This window comes from Vombatus ursinus, unplaced genomic scaffold (assembly GCF_900497805.2).
Source record: "Vombatus ursinus unplaced genomic scaffold, bare-nosed wombat genome assembly UNPS02007284.1, whole genome shotgun sequence".
NCBI classification, from domain to species: domain Eukaryota; kingdom Metazoa; phylum Chordata; class Mammalia; order Diprotodontia; family Vombatidae; genus Vombatus; species Vombatus ursinus.
Genome location: NW_020947062.1, coordinates 27,302,115 through 27,323,702, shown reverse-complemented (window position 1 = coordinate 27,323,702; position 21,588 = coordinate 27,302,115). Strand labels below are relative to the sequence as shown.

General features: G+C 37.3%; 1 protein-coding gene across 1 annotated transcript in view; it reads left to right on the top strand.

The window, feature by feature from the left end:
• Positions 1–5,956: 5,956 nt before the first annotated feature.
• GCH1 (GTP cyclohydrolase 1) overlaps positions 5,957–21,588 on the top strand; it is a 75,065-nt gene continuing 59,433 nt past the window's right edge. Inside the window, 2 exon segments of the mRNA XM_027849219.1 lie at positions 5,957–6,182; positions 6,185–6,613. Coding sequence (XP_027705020.1) covers positions 5,957–6,182; positions 6,185–6,613 — 655 coding nt within the window.

Below are 21,588 nucleotides of genomic sequence, written 5' to 3'. Positions count from 1 at the left end.
AAACCTGGATTACAGGATGGAAGAAAAAGGGAAAATACGTTGCTAAGCATGACTTATTTAGTAAGGAAAATGTATGTAAAGAACAATCTGAAATGAAAACAAGGTTATGAGGAAGATTTTCAGCACACTGGTGGCTAGATCTTTGTTTTTTCTGTTTCTTACTCTATGCTTTAAGTAAAGGATTCTTGAGGCAAAGCTATTCCACAAATAATGCCATACACTTTTCATTTATGCCTATATATGATACAAATTGAATATCTTTTTATGGAGTTTTGTGGGGATTCCAAAATCATTAATATCCCTACAAAAACAGACCAAAGAATAGCCTGTCCCTAATTATTTTCTTTTTTTTCCTCTGGTTGGGTCACTTAAACAAAGAATAATGTCACGTTTTAGTGGTGATGGTATTGGTGCCAAAAAGGTCAGTCTGATAAAACAAAAATTATTAGTATTTTAAATTTCCTTTTTTATTAGTTGCAAAAATACTTTAAGTATGTTTTGTTAGATTGACAGAATTGTATTCATCCATGTGTCATTTATTCTAAATGGCCAGAAAGCAGGCTGCAGGAACAGGCTGCTGAACAATGAGATTTTATTAGGTGTAACTCAATTTTAATTTAAAATGGTCACATACAGACTTGAGTGATAAGTGAATCAGAGACCTGAATGGAAGATTTCAGTGTAATAGATCACAGAAAACAGGGAAAGTGTTTGATCTGTGACAGAGGAATTGGTATTATAAGCAACAGACACAAAAATGTGCGTTATTTTCCACACTTCTTTGCATTTATCTTTGATGCTAACAGCAGTACTTCCCTAAACTACCAAACTCTATTTGGATTATTAATGACATGCTATGGAAGCACAAAAAACAAAACAAAACAAAGCCACATTTATCAGAGATGCCTCTAGTGTCTTGTGAAAAAGACCTGAGTGTTTTAGTGGCTTGTAAGCTTGATATGAATGAATTAAAATGCAGTGATTAAGTGCTTACTATGTTCGAAGCATTGTGTTATGCTCTGGGAATAATCAATAGAAAAGCCAGATAAACCCTGCTTTCAAGCGGCTCGTTCATAACGGGATATGAGTTAATGATGTAATGTAGCAACAAAAAAAATTGTGTTACTAGAAATAAAGTAGTGAGAATGAGAGTAATGATAGTTTGCTGAGCAGGATTGCAACCCAAAGAGGGCGACCGGGAGAAAGTGATTTAAAAAAATTTTTAATTAAAAACTTTAATAAACATTTTAAAAATATATGCAGACAAGTATTTTCAGCAATCTTTAGTGAAAGATTGTACTTTTTGGTGGTCACAGGAACCTAAATTAATGATTAATTTATTAGTTAATTTAATAATTTTATTAAGTTGATTTACCTAATTAATGGTTTTAAAATATTCCATAAGAAAATAGAGGGAAGAATTTGGGATGTTTAGTGTGAAGAAGTGAAGAATTTAGGTATCCCGAATAGGATGGCAATCTTCAAGTTTAAGGTGAAGGAATTAAGACTTGTTCTGTTTGACCCCTGAAGGAAGAACTGGGACCAGTGGGTGAAGTTGCAAAGAGGCAAATTTAGGCTTGATATGAGGAAAAACTTCCTAACAATTAGAATTTCCAAAAGTCAACTGGGATGCTTTGGAAGGTGATGGGCTCTCCATCCCACCTCACTCCTATTTTGCCCCTTAATTGCTATTTAATGAATCATTTTACAATATAAATACTTATCATCTCCCTGTTGTATAAGTTCATATTCTTACATAGAAAACGTTTTGAGGAAAATAATATAAAATAATATTACCTATTTGGAATGAAAAAAAAAAGCTATATGACTGCATCATGTAGCTTGCAGAATCAACCTGATTATAAAAACATAATGGGTTCTTTTTATCACAGTGCCTATAGAACTCCCTCAGAATAATATACTTGGGGAGGTTTAATTACTATATCAGAAGCCAAATCACTATCATCAATGATTAATCAAAAGGCCACCCCTTGGCACTAGACATTCTCAGGAATTGAGAAATTCTGGGGGAATTTGGCTCCTAAGGAAAGCAACTGCATGAATTGTTTATGCTTCTTGATTTCTCTCATTCTATATAGACTGGTTTATTCTGAACTTCAAAATTCTGATCTCTGCTTAAGGGATTTCCCAGCTATTTAAAGTTGGGCAATCAAATTCTCTGGCAAGGACAAAGTCACACGGATATGGAGAAATCATAGACACATAAATAGCATGCACCCAAGATGATACTGAACATCAGCTATAACTGAAGAATAGGTAGTTCAAGATGATAAATACAGTCAGTCCTCAGCTTTCAAGGGGATAACATTCCTAGAAAATGAACTCACATGCTGATACATTGAACCTATTTGAAATAGGGGGTTAGGTTACTATGACCACCAAAAACTATAATCTTTTGCTAGAGATTGCTGAACATACACTTTTTCTGCATATAATTCTTTATAACAAAATAGTCATTCTGATAATACTTACTTTTCCTAACACAGTAACCATGAAATAGTCCATAAAATACATCACACAAAATAAAATTGGTAACATGCGAAATATTTTTTCTATTCAGTAATTCCCTAGAATTCTGTAATCTTTTGTGCTAATATCTTAATTTAAAAAACAAAACCATTGATTCAAGACAACACTATATTGCTATAAACCTCTCTACCTTGGCTGCCCTCTGAAAACAAAGAAAGAAATTGCTGGGACTTTAGTCGCTGCCACCTGAAGACTCCAAAAATGGCAGGGTCTCCACATCACCCCCAATGCTCCAAATGCAAAGGGAACTTTTTACAATGGTAGGGTGAACAAAATGAGTGAAGCACCTAGGATACCAGATGCTCCATAAATTTGCAGACGTTGGCCTTTTCATTTTTTTCTCTACTGCACATAGCTGAGAATGTGCCCGGGTGCCAACATGAAAGTGAAAATGAGATTACTAATAAAATCATGAGAATGCTTGAAGTCGGGAAAGTTAAATGCATGAATGTTGAGCACTGTATCTCAATGTTTGACTCTTACACCACTGGGAGCACCATTGAGGCCAACTGAGTGCCGACTTTATTATCTTATTCCCGGTGGTGCAAAAGGAACTTGGACTGAGTCTTCTCTAACCATATTGGAGCACCAATTTCTTTTTTTATTTTTTCTTTCTGGGTCTCCATCCTTCTCATTTTTACCTGTAACTACCCTCTGAGAACTATTTTTGTCATTAGTAATTATTAACTTAAAAGTCCTTTCCACAGTACTTTGAGATAGGGAGAAAATATACCAATCAAGGTAGGCACCTTCTCTGCTTCACGTATAGCTTTAGAGAGGTATCTAGATTGTCCTGAGAGATCAAGTAAATTGTACCAGGTAACACAGCCATAGTATTTCAGAGGCAGCACTAGAACACAGATCTTCCTGGCTATGAAACCAGTTCTCTATCTACTATCCCATATATAAACAGAATAGATATAAACGCATATGCAGTACTAGAGAGACTGCTAACTATATAAATAATGTGACCACAAAGGCTGTCTCTGAAATATGATGGTATCAATGGGGGGGGGGGGAAGCTTTTAGATTTCAAGGGTTAAAAAACTCACTTTCAAAAATATTCTTTTAGTGAATCTTGGAAAATGTTTACAAAATTTTTGAGGAATAATATGAGTGCTATTTTTTAAAATAATAAATTTATTTATTTATTTTTAGTTTTCAACATTCACTTACATAAGATTTTGAGTTCCAAATTTTCTATCTCTCCCTTCCCCTCACCCCAAGACAGCATGCAAACTGATAGAGGCTCAACATATACATTTATATTAAACCTATTTTCACATTAGTCTTGTTGTAAGGAAGAATTAGAACCAATGGTAGAAACCATGAGGAAGAAGAAACAAAAAAAAAAAGAGCAAATAATATGCTTTGATCTGCATTCAGACTCCATAGTTCTTTTTCTGGATGTATGCAGCATTTTCTATCATCAGTCTTTTGGAGCTGTCTTAGTGTCTTGCATTGCTAAGAAGAGTTAAGTCTATCAAAGTTAGTCATCACACAATGTGGCTGTACTGTGTACAGTGTTCTCCTGGTTCTGCTCATTTCACTCAGTATCAGTTCATATAAATCTTTCCAGGTTTTTCTGAAGTTTGCCTGCTCATCATTTCTTATACTATTCCATTACATTCATATACCACAACTTGCTCGGCCATTTCTCAGTTGATGGGCATTCCCTCATTTTCCAATTCTTTGCCACACCACAAAAAGAACTGCTATAAATATTTTTGTGCATGTGGGTCCATTTCCTCTTTGTATGATCTCTTTGGAATACAGCCCTAGAAGTGCTATTGCTGGGTCACAGGGTATGCACAATTTTATAGCCCTTTGGGCATAGTTCCAAATTGCTCTCCAGAATGGCTGGTTCAGTTCACAACTCTACCAATAGTGCATTAGTGTTCCAATTTTCCCACATCTTCTCCAGCATTTATCATTTTCTTGTTTTGTCATATTAGCCAATCTGATAGGTGTGATGTGGAACCTATCTGTGCTATTTTTAAAGCTATATTTGGACACTTCTCTACATAAATCTCTAGTACTTTAAAGTATGTTGCTGTCTTCTTTTCTATTAGTTAAATGCAAAGCTATCCCTTTTGAACTTTGTGCATACTGCCTGAATCCCGGTTGATCCAGGGAATAGCTCTGAATTATAAAGGTTATGATCTGACCACTGGTTACCTTTCTTTCTAACCATTGTGAGAAATAATTTGTTATATGGATTTAGGTACCTCATTGTTCATATCACTAGGTATGAGGAACTAAAATATTTTTAAGTGAATACATGAATTAATATCCACCCCAATGGCTTCTAAAGAGCAAGAGAATGTGCTGTACCAATGCTTAGTAAACTACTATGTACACAGTACAAACCAAATTATTGGCGACACTGATGTTCTATTGTTACAGAGTCATTATAGTATTATAAGATAAAATAGGCAAGAATTTTACTGTGATGCTTAAGCTAGGCTATATAATACAGTAAGAATGAATTAATACAGCATAAATGAATAAGATTTTAAACTATTTAGAACTATGAAGAAATCATAAGATTTTATTAACTGATGCAAATTTTTTAAAAATGACCTTTGACCCTCTTCTATAAGTATACTGAAAGTGATGAAAACATCTTTTGGCATCTGAGAATGTAATCAAAGTAGTTATCAATTTGGGCAAAGTTTATTTGATCAGTAATCTCTCACAGTTTTGCATTAACCCTCTCTGAAACTTCTAGAATCCAGTTTTGCCAGAAAACACTTTTTGTTTGCTTGAAATCAAAAGGTTAATATGAACTACTTTTCTTGAACAGCAGCCCAGCTGTTGCAGGTCAATAGGTAGGTGCTTTGAGAAAATGATGACAGCATTCCCTGCCTGACGGCTAACAAATATGCTGTAACATTTTAGGTGCTTGATCGATGGACAACTTAAGTCTTCAATTTGTAGGGTATTTATTCTCCTGACCAGAGTTACAGTTGGTCATGTTGCTAACTAACAGAACCCGCTGGCAGAAGAAAAGGTCGCTCATCTTTCCACTTCTTCGGGGGGTGATGGCAGAGAGGGGAAGTGCTACAATTCTGACATTGCCCTGTCTTCTGTCCCCGGCCCCCCACAATTAACCTTGACAGAAACGGGGTGGGGGGGAAAGGCCAAGCTGATGGACTGCCCGTTTCCTCATCTCTGGCTATGACTCTCAGACTGATTCCATTTACCTCCTCCCTCCGTACCTCCTGTAAGAACTAAATCCAGTTCTTCCTAGTGGTTCATGCCAAAGACAGCAAACAAATGCATTGGCCACGCGCACGTAGTCTTTTACCAAACACCCACCGAGGGGAAGCCCCTTTCGCTTTGCGCCTCACCCGACTCCCAGCCGTCGGCTCAGAGGAGTGGGTGGAGGCCAGGCTGGCAGCCGATGACGCACGGGCGAGCTCTGGCTAATGGGAACCATGCCCTCCTCGGACTCTATAAAGGGGGTGGACGCAGCAAGCTGGCTGTGACAGTGAAAGAACACTTCTCGGACACACACGGGCGCGCACACAAATACACAGGCGCGCACTCACTCCAGGACAAGCATTCAAACCCTGGGAACCCTAAGCGTGCGGAAAATCCCCCAGACAAGTTCGGTGGCAGCACTCCCAGTAGCTGGCTATGGAAGGCGTCCCAACTTCCCCTAGAGCGGAACGACGGCCGCAGCGGGCTCCAGCCCCTCTCCTGCCCCCCAGGCAGATGGAGAAGGCTGGCAGTGCTCGTACACCAGCGGAGAGGCGGCGAGGTGCCCAGTGCAATGGGTATGCTGCGAAGGAGCAACCCCGGCCAGAGCGGAGTGAGCCAGAGGAAAAGCCCCGGGGCCAGGAGGAAAAGAGCGCCCAGCAGGCGGACTATTGGAAGACGGAGCGGACTCGCAGCGTGGAGGATAACGAGCTGAACCTGCCCAGCCTGGCGGGCGCTTACTCCACCATCCTGCGCTCCCTGGGTGAAGACCCCGAGCGGCAGGGGCTGCTCAAGACCCCCTGGAGGGCGGCAACGGCCATGCAGTTCTTCACTAAGGGCTACCAGGAGACCATTGCAGGTCAGTGCGATCCTGCCAGTCTGACTTAGTCATACCCTGGGCGAATCGACAGGTAAACGTCTCCCAGTTAGGGCATCGAAAAGTTTACTGAGTTAGTCTCTTTCCTCTACGCAGACACACACCTGCCTTTGCCAAGCCCAAACTTGCCCAGTGAATCATGTTTCTCTAGGTTCTCGATTGTCTGCGGGGCTGGTTACGCACTGAAATGGGGAAACAGAGGGGCTATCTAAACTGAGTCCTGTGTTTTGGTGGAGAGGTAGTGTAAAGCAATAGGCAAAGACTGAATTTAGAATCAGAACGTTTCGAATCCCAATTCTCCCAGTAGTGTGACCTTGGGCACTTTAACCTCCCTGAGCTTCAATTTCGTTCTCTGTAAATTGAGGGGAATGTAATGATTAATGACACCTACGGTGCTTTTCAATGCTAAAATTCTATTATCTTAAATCCTGTCCTTTTGTCCTTTACTCAGAGTACTTCCAGGAACCCTGTTGGACATGGATAGTCTTTGGCTCAATGAAATTTGAGATGCATGGGGTCCTTCATTCAGTTCCCACTCTTGGCCCATGGCCGGTTGCCCTCTTTTACATTTTTTGAGATCTGTCTCAAGTGTTAATGGCATTTGTTGAAAAGGTCATCCAATTCAGTTAAGGAGGAACTTTGGTTCACCATCAGGAGCGCTAAGTTATCTTGGCAACCAGGGAGTGGGTAACTTTGTTGTGGTTTCTGCATACTTGCAAATGCAGATCAGGCCTATTGAAACCCAGAAATTTTACCAGACTTTTCAGCCAAAAATCAAATCTCCCGCGGTTAGTAACTCCCCACCTAACCTTCCTTCACCACTTTCTTTTCCCCAGACACAGAAACCCTGGATTGCCTCGTCTTAGCTAGGAATCTGAGATAGTGACATAAGGATGTATGAACATACAAACCTATGAGATCTTTTAAAATCACTGCAAATAATCAGATGACTCTTCCTGGCAGGTGGTCAGTTGATCAATAAGCATATTATTTATTATAACTAGAGCTTTCGAGAGACAATGTTAGAGACTTACCTGAATTAAATAATGTTTAAAAAGAGCTGTTTGCTATTTCTTACCATCTCCTGTGCACATCATTGGTAAACAATCATAATTGGCAGGAAAAAAAGGAGACTTTTTTTTTCTTGTGAGAAGAAAACTGTTAGAACAGACTTCAGGGCTGTTGATTTTTGCATAGGAAGCTCTTGAAAGTCTGTGAGACTTGGTGTGTCTAACAAGCCTTATCTACTTGTCTTCCCCTTTTCTCTGTAATGGGTTGCTGATTCTCCGGGTACCTTCTCTTCCCCATTTGTTCTTTCTTTTACCTCTGAAACAATATTGATGGAGTTCATCTAGAAGGGACTTTAGGAAATTACAACATTCTACGAACTTCTCCACACCCAAAAGGAAATGGCAGACCAAAACCGGAAATACTACTCCCGAAGAAATTGCTAATTTTGATTGTGTTTCAAGAGTAACTTTCCTTGCCCTACTTTTAGTGCCTGATTTCCTCTTCCTCCACTCCTCCTCCAAAGGGAAATTGGGAGCTGCAAAATGCAGAGACGCAAGGAAGAATTGTTTGTGACAACTGTAGCTCAATGTGGTTTCTATTCACAGGGAATATTTAAATTATTTAAATTGAAAAGGGGGATGTATCACACATAGTAAATTGAGAGCTAGCCTCAGAGTCAGGAATACCTGGATTCCAGTCTCTGACACATGCTTGCTGTGTTACCTTAAGCAAATCATTTAGCTTTATGTCACTGGAGATAATTCTCTAAGACCATAAATTGCCCAGCAGTTACTGATTTCCATTGATAGAATTTCTTTACCTGCAAATTCCCTACACTAATTAAATGGTGTGTGTGTATATGTGTGTATGTGATCTCAATCCTATCCTTTAATGAAGTGGTTTTCTTTGAAGACCTTGTGGCTAGTTTTTTCTGTTTCAGTTTTTCAGTGGGAGAAAAAAAATACGACAGTGGCAAAACGTGATGCTCATCAAGGGGAGGAGAATGGAAGTGTCAGAGGAAGGGAGGAAAGAGGCTTAGCATACACTTGGAGCTAAAAAACAAACACAAACAAACAAATTTGAGGCCCTTCCTGAAGAATAGGGAACCAGATGGTCTGAGCAAGCATCAGCTTTACCTCTAAGAAATGATATGGTAGAGCTCTCAAAGCTAACAGGTGAGATCTCTTCCAATAAGCATTAGAGGAAACAGCAAAGTAGAAGTGGCTGGTGATTGCCTACTCAGGGATATTGAAGTAGCTGTTAGCAACAGTAGAGAGATCTTTTGACTTTATGGAGGATTTATCCTAGATGTAAGAAAGAACTTTTCGTAACATCATGACATCAAAAAAGTTGACTATCACTTCTTTTGATTGATGGGGGTGCAAACAATACTGCCAAAACGAACCTTAAAACCACTGGAAAATATTTATGAAATCTCCAGTAATAAACTGAAGACCATAAGGCATGTGTTAGTTTTTCCTCATTACTACTTATCGAACAGAAAGGATGCCAAAGAGAAAAAAAATGAACATCTTTCCAAGAAAGTGGTATCTGAGAATGGGATTTTGATGTCTGGAATATGGTTTAAAATAGAGAGATGAGTGAGTATGAGGGAGTGCACCTGAGGGCTGTTGAGAATGCATTGGCTGGTAAATTAAAACAATTCTAAGGTTCCAGTTCAAACCCATCAAATTGACAAAGGTGACAAAAAAAGTAAAATTACAAATGTGGGAGGGGGGGCGATGGGAAAACAGCACATTATTACACTGTTGGTGGTGTTATGAGTTAATCTGACCCTTCTAGAAGGCAGTGTGGAACTGTAACACCAAATTTTTAGACTGTGCATACCCTTTGAGCCAAGAAGGCCAAAGTGATTGACCCAATACTCCAGAGTGATCAAAGAAAGAGGAAAAGGACCCAAATATACAAAAATATTTATAGCATTTCTTTTTCTGGTGGCAAAGAACTAGAAACTAAGGAGGTACCCATCAATTGGGGAATGGTGAACATATTATGGTATATGAATATAATGGATATGGAGTGTAATGTAAAGGAATATTATTGTACAATAGGAAATAATGAAAGGGATGATTTCAGAAAAAACCAGGAAGGCTTGTGTAACAAACTGATACAGAATGAGGGAGGAGAAAATTACTACAATAACAACGTTATAAAGACAAAAAATCTTGAAAGATTTAAGAGCTCTGATCAGTAAAATGACCGATCTTGATTCCAGAGGTCCAATCATGGTACCTACCTCCTGAAAGAGGTGTGATGGACTCAGGATGCAGAATGAGACATATATTTTTGGGCATGGTCTATATGTCATCAAGATTTTCTTTTTCTTTTATTTTTAAGTGGAGGCAGGGAGGAGGGAAGAAAAAAATAGGTTTTTATTCTTTAAAACAATTAAATTTAAAAAATAAAAAATATTTTAAGGTGTTTTATAAATCTAATCAAAAGGGATCATGAAATCATTGATTTAGTGCTGCAAGGGACCTCAGAGGACATATAGTCCAACCGGTCTGTTTTTGACTTTATTTTTTACTTTACTTAGATATTAAGTGTCAGAAGTGGAATTGAGCTAATCCTTTGCCTCCAGAATTCTTCCCACCTTGTGGTAGGATGGGAAACAGAAACTGGGCTATGCGTATCCTCCAAGCTAGAGAACATGGAGCGTAACTGCAATGAAGAAGGAAGAATAGCAACTGAGTGTAAACTCCTTAAAGTGAAGGGTGGTTTCATTCTTCGTTTGACGTGGATTATGGCTTTGGCATCAGTGTACCTTATTCAAAGAAGCAGAGTAAGTATAAGGGTATGTGTCGGTGTTGTGGGTTTGGAAATCCAGGAACAGAAGGAACATTTGCATGAAGATAGTAGAAGGAGAAACAGAAATAATTTTGTCATTGGTGTATGCTATAGACCCTCTGGACAGAAAAAGGAATTAGATCTGTTCATTATCAACTTGGTGAGTGGTCTCAAGAGGAGCCAGAGTTCTGTGATTGATCCTTTACTATTTACATTTTTTAAAAATTCAGAACTTAAAGTCCAAATAGAATGAGTATTTTCATATGCATGGTAGAACAGGAAAAAGAGGATTTAGATCTCTATTATATTGTTGTTTACCGCGTCCTACTCTTCATGACCCCATTTGGGGTTTTCTTGGCAAAGATATTGGAGTGGTTTGCCATTTTCTTCTCCAGCTCATTTTACAGATGAGGAAATTGAAGCAAATAGAGTTAAGTGACTTGTCCAGGATCACACAGCTAGTGAAGTGTCTGAGGCCAGATTTGAACTCAGGTCTTCCTGACTCCAGGTGCACGCTATATCCATTGCACCACCTAGCTCTATTATGTACAACTTGCTTTTCTTTTCAAGTAAATAAGCGTTACCCGTAGTTTTTAAAACTGTCTTGCTTGTGTATACTTCTTTCTGGCCTACCTTTTTCTTTTTGCATTTGAAAAAAAAAGAAAGATGCGTCACTGACCCAATTCTCTTTCTTTTCTTTCTGTTTTTCATCTTTCTTTCTTTTTCTTTCTTTCCTTCTTTCTTTCCTTCTCTCCTTCCTTCCTTCCCTCCTTCCTTCCTTCCCTCCTTCCTTGCTTCTTTCTTTATTTCTTTCTGTTACTCTATCTCCCCTTACCCATCCATTCCACTGCCCCACCCTCCTCTCCCATTGGACAAAAGAAAAAGAAAAAACAAGCCCTGGAACAAATATACATAATCAAGTGAAGCAAATTGCCACATTGGCGATGTCTGAAAACGAATGTCTTATCCTACATTTTGAGTCTATCACCTCTTTGTCAAGAGGTGGTTAATTCATTTTATCATTACTCTTCCAGAATCATAATTATTGAAATGATCAGAGTTTTTATGCCTTTCAAAGTTGTTATTATATAAATTATTGTTCTGCTCACTTCATTCTGTATCAGTTCATAGAGGTCTTCCCAGGTTTCTCTGAAACCATCCATTTAATTATTTCTTATGGTGCAATAATATATCTTTATATCAATGTAGCCTAATTTGTCTGTTTTCCAACAGATAATGTACCTCTTCTGTTCTTTGCTACTATATATAAAAAGAGCTGCTATAAATAATCTTGGACATAGGGGTCTTTTTCTTCTTTCTTTGTTCTATGTGGGAGTATAGGCTTAGTAGTAGTATTGCTGGGTCAAATTTAGTGACATAGTTTAGTGATTTGAGGGGCATAGTTCAAAATTGTTTTCCAGAATGAGAGCGCCATACACAGCTCCATCAACAGTGTATCAGTATGGCTGTTTTTTTCTGCCATCTATCCAACAATTGTCATTTTTGTTGATATAATGGGTAGAGATGAAACTTAGATGTTTTCATTTGCATTTCTCTAATGATTAGTGATTTGAGGGCAGCTAGGTGGCTCAGTCGATCCAGCCTTGGAGTCAAGAGGACCTGGGTTCAAATCCGGCCTCAGACACTCGACACTTACTAGCTGTGTGACCCTGGGCAAATCACTTAACCCTGATTGCCTCACCAAAAAGCAAAATAATAATAATAATGATAATAATAATTATAATGATAATGATAATGATTAGTGATTTGGAGTATTTTTCTTGTAGTTGTTGACATCTTGCAATTCTTCCTTTGAAAACTACCAGTTTATATTTTTGACCATTTCTCTATTGAGGAGTGGTTCTATTTTTATAAACTTGAATCATTTCCTTGTATATCTTATACTTGATACCTTTATCAGAGAAACTTGCTGCAAAGATTTTTTTCCAGTTATATGTTTCCCTTTTAATTTTAACTGCATTTTTTTTGTGTAAAAACTTTTAAGTCTTATATAATCAAAATTGTTTTTTATCTTCCAAGATCTTCTCTAACCCTTGTGTGGTCATGAGCTCTTAATTTATTCATAGATCTGAAAAGTAATTGCTTCCTTTTTTACTTCAATTTGTTTATGATATGACATTTTATGGCTAAGATGTATCCATTTGGAGGTTATCTTGGCATACAGTTTGGGATATTGGTCTATATCTAATTTCTTCTATATTGCTTTCCTATTTTTTTCCGACAGTTTTTGTCAACTAGTGAATCCTTACCCCAGTAGCTGGAGTGTTGAGGTTATTGAACACTATTCTACTGTTTGTTTGCTTCTGTATGTTCTGTACCTAACCTGTTCCACCCAGTGATCTTGTCTTGTGTTGTTTAGTGTTTTTATCAGTGACTCAGATGAGGGCATAAGTGGCATGTTCATAAAATTTGCAGATGACACAAAGCTAGGAGGGATGGCTTAATGATAATCTTATCTTTCAAAAGGTAGAAGACTAAGACTGTGAAAATTCTGTACCAGTTTTGATTCTAATTAGTAGGAAAAAATTGATTTGGAAGTGGAAGTGATGAGAACTTTATGAGGAAGGGATCACTACCTTTTACAGTTTGTGATAGAGGAGATGAAAGGAATATTGAATGTAGCCTGACATGCTCTCTAGATTTGAGGAGAGCAGATTTTTAAGGATTCAGAAGAAAGATAAGTAGCATGGACTAAAATTCTATCAATGATATAAGCCCAGGAGAGATGAGAAATTCTCAAGAATGAAATTCTAGAGGCACAAAGGAACACAATTAAAATGAATTAAAATGAAGCCTCATAAAATGAGTATTGTCTAAAGAAACTAATTGGACAATGCAGTAAGTCATCAACCATATTAGCTTAAAAATATATATGTATATGTGTATATATATATACACATACATATATACACGCACATACATATGTGAAGCATGGCATGTCCAACAAAATTGATGTTAGGAATGGTAAAGTTCATAATGAATTGATGTTATTGACATAAACTAGAATCCAAAAATGAGTTTTTAAAGCTATATTAGGGGAAAGAGAAGAATCAGAGAAGCAGTAGGACTGCTGCTTGGGGTGGATGGAACAATAACTACCCACCAAGAGAAGGCAGAGCTGATCAATTTTTTATTTTGTTTCTGTTTGCTCTGCTAAAGAGGATAATCTCTGTGCTTGAAATGACAGAACAAAAATGTGATATATAAATAAAGCAAGATAAATAAGGATATAGCTGATTGCCCTTAAGCCTCAAACCACCTAGCCCAGATAAATGGCATCCTTGAGTACTAGAAAAATTGGCAAGTGGGATTACCAAGACAATAATATTTGAAAGATTATATGAAACAGGAGAGGTAACTAAGGGCAAAAGTCATCCTAATTTTTTAAAGGAAGAGAGCAGAGTCTGCAAATTATAGTTTGCCTAGCAAGCTTGACTTTGTTTATTGGGAAATTTCTGAATGGATCATTAAAGAGACAGTGAACATCTATCTAGCAAAGAGAGCAGCAATTACAAAGAGTGAGAAAAGCTTCACTAAGAACAGGTCATATTAGACTATTTTTTTTGACAGATATTACTAAACTAGTAGAATAGGAGGAATTTTATGGATATAATTTACCTAGATTTTAGGAAATCATATGATAAATTATCCCATCCTATCTTGTGCCTCTGACATATACTGGTTGTATGATCGTAGGCAAGTCACTTAACCTTTCAGTGTTCTAGGCAACTATCTAAGACTAGGAGTCAGAAAGCTATGGTCCAAGGGCCAAATTCAGTCCAAAGCCTGTTTCTGTACACTATTCTTAGCTCTTGGGCTGTACAAAAACAGATGGGAGCAGATTTTCCCCATGGACCATAGTTTACCAACCTCTTCTAAGACTGTAAGTTAGCAGAGAAACTGCTAACCTGTATTGGTAGAAAGTTTCCTTATCTGAAAGTTCTGTGTATCAGTGAAATTACAGAACCAGTGCCTATGCATATACCGATTTTTCTAGAAAAGGTAAAGTGATGTAAACTAGACAATGATATAATTAGATGGATTTGGTACTGGATTGAAGGGAGAAATTAGAGCTTGTTGATTAGACTTTGGGGAACTTGTCTAATGGTAACCAAAGTCACAGGAGAGTGAAGTTACTTGGAATGCCAATACAGTAATTTATCACGTCAGAACCTAACACAGTGCCATGGACCCATTCAAACATCCAGTAAATATTTGTTGAATTTTTAATTTTGTTGATGTACCTGATCTAGAGTCAAATCAAAACACCTCCTCAGGCATGGTTAATTAGTTTTCTGAGTATAAGAGTTTACCTTAGTCAGATTTTGTCTTTAGTCATTTTAGTTATGTCCGATTTTTACTGACACTGTTTGGGATTTTCTTGGCAAAAATACTGGAGTGGTTTACCATTTCCTTCTCTAGATCATTTTACAGATGAGGAAATTGAGGCAAACAGGATTAAGTGACTTGCTCAAGGTCACACAGTCAAGTATCTGAGCCCAGATTTGAGCTCAGGAAGATTTCATCTTCCTGACTTCAGGCTTGGTACTCTATCTGCTCCACCACTTTATTGCCCTACCTTAGTCAGAAGGGTATCAGAAAAAATGAGAAGGAAATGTTTTTAAGGTATATGTTAGGCTATATCAGCACTTGGAAGAATCATCTCATAGTATTATAAATCTTGTGCTGAAAGGAACTTTATAGTTTATCCAATCTGAAGCCTATTCTAAGTTTATCTAAACTGAAGTCTAGAAAGGTTAAATGTCTTTTCTGAAGTCATACAGAGAAGGGGCAGCTAAATGGCACAGTGGATAGAGCACTGTCCCTGGAGTCAGGAGGACCTGAGTTCAAATATGACCTCAGACATTTACTAGTTGTGTGTAACTCTGGGCAAGTCACTTAACCGTATAACTCAATAATGTTGATCTTGTATCCTTTCCACAGCACTATGGCAGATTTTTAATCTTAAATAGAGCAAAAGACCTAATAAACTACATATCCATCTATTTTACCACTGGCAGGGAAAAACCCCAAAACATCTCATCACAGTTAACTGGGATATAGGTACTACTTTTGGTACCAGATTGATGATGTTTAGGTTTTATTGTCCTGATTGGTAGATCAATTACTGTGAGACCTAAGAGAATTAGTTCATGCTTTGATAGACTACTAGAGATCTGTGGATTAAACTAACTTTATCCTTAATTCAATACCTGCTTTTCACAGCAGGTGACTCCTCCACTTTAAACTGTTGACGATGATCAATTCCCTATTGCATCCCTTATCCAGACTGTTCCAGACATTTGTACTTTCCTCACATACTTTACTAGCTATCCCCCAAATACACAGAGATGACCTTTCTTCCAATTTCACTGAGAAAATCAAGGCCATCATCTGTCTGCTTCAGCGCTTTTTTTCCCCACACATCAAAGCCAAGGCCTCTATCCCAGAAGAAGAGGTAATTACTTCACCCATGTAATTAATCGCACCTCCTCCCACCCGCTCTCAGTCTTTGCTTCTTTGTTCTGTTTGTTTTGCATCTGTACTTTCCCACTCTCCACTACCTTCAGCATGATCAAGTCTAATATTAAAAAAAAAAACAAAACATTTTTTAAAATCCTCCTCTTTCCACCCCTTGGGATATCTTCTCATAATTCTTCCCTTTCACTGCTAAATTTGTTGAAAAGTCTATGCTGGAAGCCTCTACTTCATTGTCTATGTGCCCCTTACCCCCTTTGCAATAGGCTTTGATTCCTGTAACTTTATTGAAACTATACTCTCAAAGGTCATAATGACTTCCTAACTGCTATATCCAGTGGCCTTCTTCTCAGTTCTCGTTCTCCTGGACCTCCCAGAAACTTTTGATATTGTTGACCAATTCATTTTTTATATTCTCTTCTCCGTTTCTGTGATACTAAACACCCCTGTTTCTTTTTTTAATTATAAAATCATAGGACTGAGAACTAGAAGGAACCTTAAATATCCTCTGGTCCAGTCCTTTCACTGTACAGATGAGGAAACTGATGCCCAGAGATGTTAAATGACTCATCCAAGATAACTTAGAGCCCAAATTCAAACCCAACCCAAGGTCAAACTCCAACTTGTGTTCTTTCCACTACATTTATTCACCCCACTGTATACGATCTCTCTCTTCTCTGTAATGTGTTCCACTCTGTCTGGACTCCAATGTCTCCAATGCACTTGCTATATCTTTATTGTATTCATTTAGTTACTTATTCTGTCCTTCTAACTTCCTACTAGGTTTTATGCTTCTTTAGGAAAAGGACTATGTCTTATTTATGTTTGTATTTCACAACGCCAATCACACTGGTGCTTGTAGTAAGCATGTGGTAGGTACTACATAAGTTTCTCATTTGAATGGTCTTGTATTACTCTGCTCTCTAGTTGGCTCTTTCCTCCTACTCTTTAAAATTGGTACAGATCAAGCTTTTGTTTGGTCCTGTTTCTATAGGGAGACAAGTAAAGGCCCCCTCTCTTCCCATTAGTGCTTTTCCTCTGAGATTACCATCCATTTATGTTGCATATATAGGTGCATAGGTGGTACTGTGAGTAGAACAGTGGACTTAGAATCAGAAAGCCGAGGTTTAAATACTATATCAATTACTATACTTATGAGTTTGGTAATTCAGAAGAGTTGAAACTTTATTTAACTGATAGTTAAATAAACTTAAAGTTTGTATTTGGATTAAATTATTTTAAAGAATATTTCTCTTTTGGTCTGTGTCTTCTTGCACACTATGACTAATATGGAATTGTGTTTTGCGTGATTGTACATTATTAACCTATATTAAATTGCTTACTGTTTAAGGGAGGGAGAGAGCAAGGGAGAAAATTTGGGACACAAATTTTTTAAATGGTATTTTATTCTTTCCAATTACATATACAGACAATTTTAAACATTTATTTTTAAAAATTAAAGAGAATTAAAGAAAAAAATAAAGTGAAAATACTATGCTTCAAGCTGCATTCAGACTCCATCTGTTCTTTCTCTCAATGTGTATAGCATTTTCCACCATGAGTCTTTTGGAATTATCTTGAATCATTGTATTGCTAAGTCGTTTATAGTTGGCCATTATACAATGTTGCTGTTACTGTGTACAATGTCTTGCTGGTTCTGCTCATTTCACTTTGCATCAGTTCATATAAGTCTTTTCAGGTTTTTCTGAAATCCCCCTGCTCACCATTTCTTATAACCTAATAGCATTCCATCATATTCCTACCACAACTTGTTCAGCCATTCCCCAGTTGATGGGCATCCCCTCAATTTCCAATGTTTTTTTTTGTCACCACAAAAAAAGCTAATATAAATATTTTTGTACATGTAGGTCCTTTTCCATATGATTTCTTTAGGATATGGACCTAGTAGTGGTATTGCTGGATCAAAGGATATGCAGTTTGTCCTTTGGGCATAGGAACTGAACATTTTAAAAAAATGAATATTAAAAATTATCTTTATATGTAATTGGGAAAATATTATTTAAAATATTTTAAAGAACACACTGTTTTATATTTGGGGCAGCTCCACAGTAATTTTAACAAATTGTCTCTACAACACATTCAAAATGTCAGTACATGTAAGTCACTGATTTTTATAATCTCCCCACTATTACTGTATCTTGTAGAAGGAAAAGTCAAAGCGTTTTCTGAAATCATACGTATTTATTGTCATAAAAAAGATAAAATATAAGTCTGTTTCTGTCCAAAGTCATTTTACTTTTTCATACATTATAGTTTTTTCTTTCTTTCTTTTTTTTCTTTTCTTTTCTTTTCTTTTTTTTTTTCAGTGAGGCAATTGGAGTTCAGTGACTTGCCCAGGGTCACACTTAGTGTCAGGTGTCTGAGGCCGGATTTGAACTCGGGTCCTCCTGACTTCAGTACTGTATAGTTTTCTAAGGGAGTTGACTGGTTGATTGCAGCCTTTCTCCATTTCCCACCCTCCCCATTTTTCATTAAAGTGAAAGAAACAAATGTATCAAAACAAGCTGCTGTCAAGGATTTGTGAATTTTTAGTTTTAGATTTAAGGTTAATTTAGTCATTTATATTCATTAATCTACCACAATCGATTTCATATAAGTAAATTATGAACAGAGGGAGCAGGAGAATGGAGAGCTATTCTCAACTGACTTGGTTTCAAGTCTTTCCTCTGACATATACCTGACTTTGATTCTGGGCAACTCTCAGGACTGCAGACTACTGTTCCCCAAGACAATAGATTGCAGAGCAGATGCCATCTGAATTTGTAGAAGAACTTTTCCTTTCTGACAGTTCCCTATAGTGATGAAATCACAAGTCTAGTGAAAATAATAACTTGTGTATGGTATTAGAGCAGAAAGGAACCTTACAGATAAGTGAATCCAGCTCCCTTATTTTACAATTGTGAAAACTGAAGCTGAGACGCAAAAAGTGATTTTCCCCAAAGTTATGTACTTACTAATTATCAGAGCTGGGAACTCATCTTAGTTCTTTTGACTTAAAGTCCTGAGTTCTTTTTTTTTTTTTAAGGCAATTGGGGTTGAGTGACTTACCCAGGGTCATACAGCTAGTAAGTGTCAAGTATTTGGTCTGAGGCTGGATTTGAACTCAGGTCCTCCTGACTTCAGGGCCAGTGCTCTATCCACTGCACCACCTAGCTGCCCCCAAGTTCTTTCCACTATGACATATTGCCTTTCTCTTTCTCTGACTTATCTTATACAAATAATAAGAACTCATGTTCCTGAGGAAAGTTTCTGCATCTTGTTAGAAAGATTTTTCAAGAATTGAAACAAGAAGTTATGGTTAACCTTAGGTTTCCTTGAATCCATTGTTAAATTGTTAGACATAGTGTTCCAATGCAGACATTTTCTTTTTTTTTTTCCAATATATATTTTCAAGTCAGTAAACCATGTGTTAATAATGTCCTGAGTAAAGCCAAGTCAAAAACATTTATTAACAATTTCTCTGTACCAGACATTTTACTAAGCTCTCGGGATACAAAGAAAGGAAAAAAAAAATTCCTTGTCCTCAGAACTTAACAGTTTAATAGCAACCATTATGTCTAAACAAGGTAATTGGAGGATAAATTGGAAATGATTACAGAGTGCTAGCATTAAGGGGGAACAGGAAAGGCTTCTTGCAAAAGAAAATGAGGTTTGAAGGAAGTCAAGGAAGACAAGAGGTAAGAGATAAGGAGGGAGAGAATTCCAGGCATGGGGAACAGAATGTAAAAATATTGAGGGTTAGGAGATGAAGTGTTTTGTGTGAGGGATAGCAAGGAGGCCTGTATCATTGGCTTCCAGAGGATGTAGAAATTGAAGAAGACTGCAAAGGTAGGAAGGGGCCAACTTACGAAGTTCTTATAAAGCCAAACAGAGGATTTTATCCTGAGTTTGGAAAATGATTTGTTGGGGGCAGGGATAGGGACTGATTTTATATATTGTTTATTGATGCTTTCCTAAATATTTTATCACCTTTCCCTACTCTTCTGTATGGAAGGGAAAATCTTTTCTTATAAGGTAGGTAAAAATCCTCAATCAGCCACTTAAATTTCTTTTACCCCAGGTATATAAAAGATCACCTGCTCTCCAAAATCCTTGTGTACATTTGCTGAATCAGATTTAAGCTTCACAGAAATTCTGACTCACACACCAAAGTAAAAATTTCAACCCAGCCTCAGCATTGGAATATGTCAACACTCTGTTATTACAGTTAGGTTTCAAAGCCCAGAGTTTGATCAGGTCTCTTGGGGAAGAAATGAAAGGTTTAAAAACTGCATGGGTGTGTCACATGAACCTAAAGTCTTACTATGAGGAACCTACTAGCCAATGTCTGAAGACAGACTGTGTTTCTGTATAGGGTCACAGTTATATAATATTCTAATTCCAAAAATTTCTAGCTTTTTATTAATTTTATATATATTCTTGTTATCCATTTGTAAGTTCTTATCTTAAGGTAGAGAAGCCCCATGGTTATGTCCTTTTTTGATTAGAGAACCTAAGACAATGGAGATTTGTGACCTGTTCATTTGATGCTAATTGATAGGTGAAGTACTATAATGGTTTAAAACTGTAAAGTCTGGATATTGGATTTATTCTACAGTAGTTGTGACTTCCTCTGTATATGTGAGATGGCAGGATACTGGTTATGAAATGTGCTCTTGTTGCTTTGGACCCTTTGCTGTAACAGGTGAACAATAAAGGTTGATTGAGCATCCTCAGGACTTCAGCTTTTAAACCTGGCCATAACACATGTAGCTTTGCATCTTTTAATTTTACAGTGAGCTCTCATGCTGTGTAATTTATACCAGGTATGTTTTTGTTTTTGACCCATGATTTCATTTGCATTGGGGATGTGGCGCTCCCTATTCTAATTTACAATACCGACTTATAAGACAGTAAATGTGCCAACAGTGGTAATCTCAGCTTAGTTTTCAATTGCAAGTACTTAGTTGCTAAACCAGTTCTCTTTACAATTCCATGTCTTAACATATTTATAACTGAAACCATAGATTTTAAGACCATTCAATAGTGTCAAACCCTGTCTACTATATGAGTTAAAATGAATGCAGTTTACCTTACCTTCCGCATCAGATTTCTTGCTAATCTTTCCGCTCCTCAGGTTTAGAAAAATGCTGTTTCTGGGAAGAAAAGTAAGGTTTTATTTACCCCCCAAATCCTCAATAATTTGCAGTACTGAATTAGATAATTACCCAAAAGAAAATTCTGACAAAAGTATTTCATTATTTAAAGAGAGGTTTTTCTAAAATTCTGCTAGGTCCTAGATGTGTATGTGAAACCCTGAAGCCAGTCATTGTTGGAGTGGTTCTGTTCTTTACCATCACGGCTATTGGTTGGTCAGTTTAACTAGGCCTGAGTATAGCAGAAAAATTTCTTCCTCTCCTTCTCTCTGAACTTATAAAAGTGCTTGGTGCACTAATGTTCAGAAATTCTTGGAAGCTGTTACTGTTTTCTGTTAGTAATTTACTGGAAGGTTGCACAGACGCAGGCTTCACCCATGACACTGTGACAGGAATAGTGACATGGAGATTTTTACTAGGCTATTTTTTTGGTCATTTTTTTTTGAGTCAGCTTCTCTCTAGCTTCATCATGTACAGAGGGTT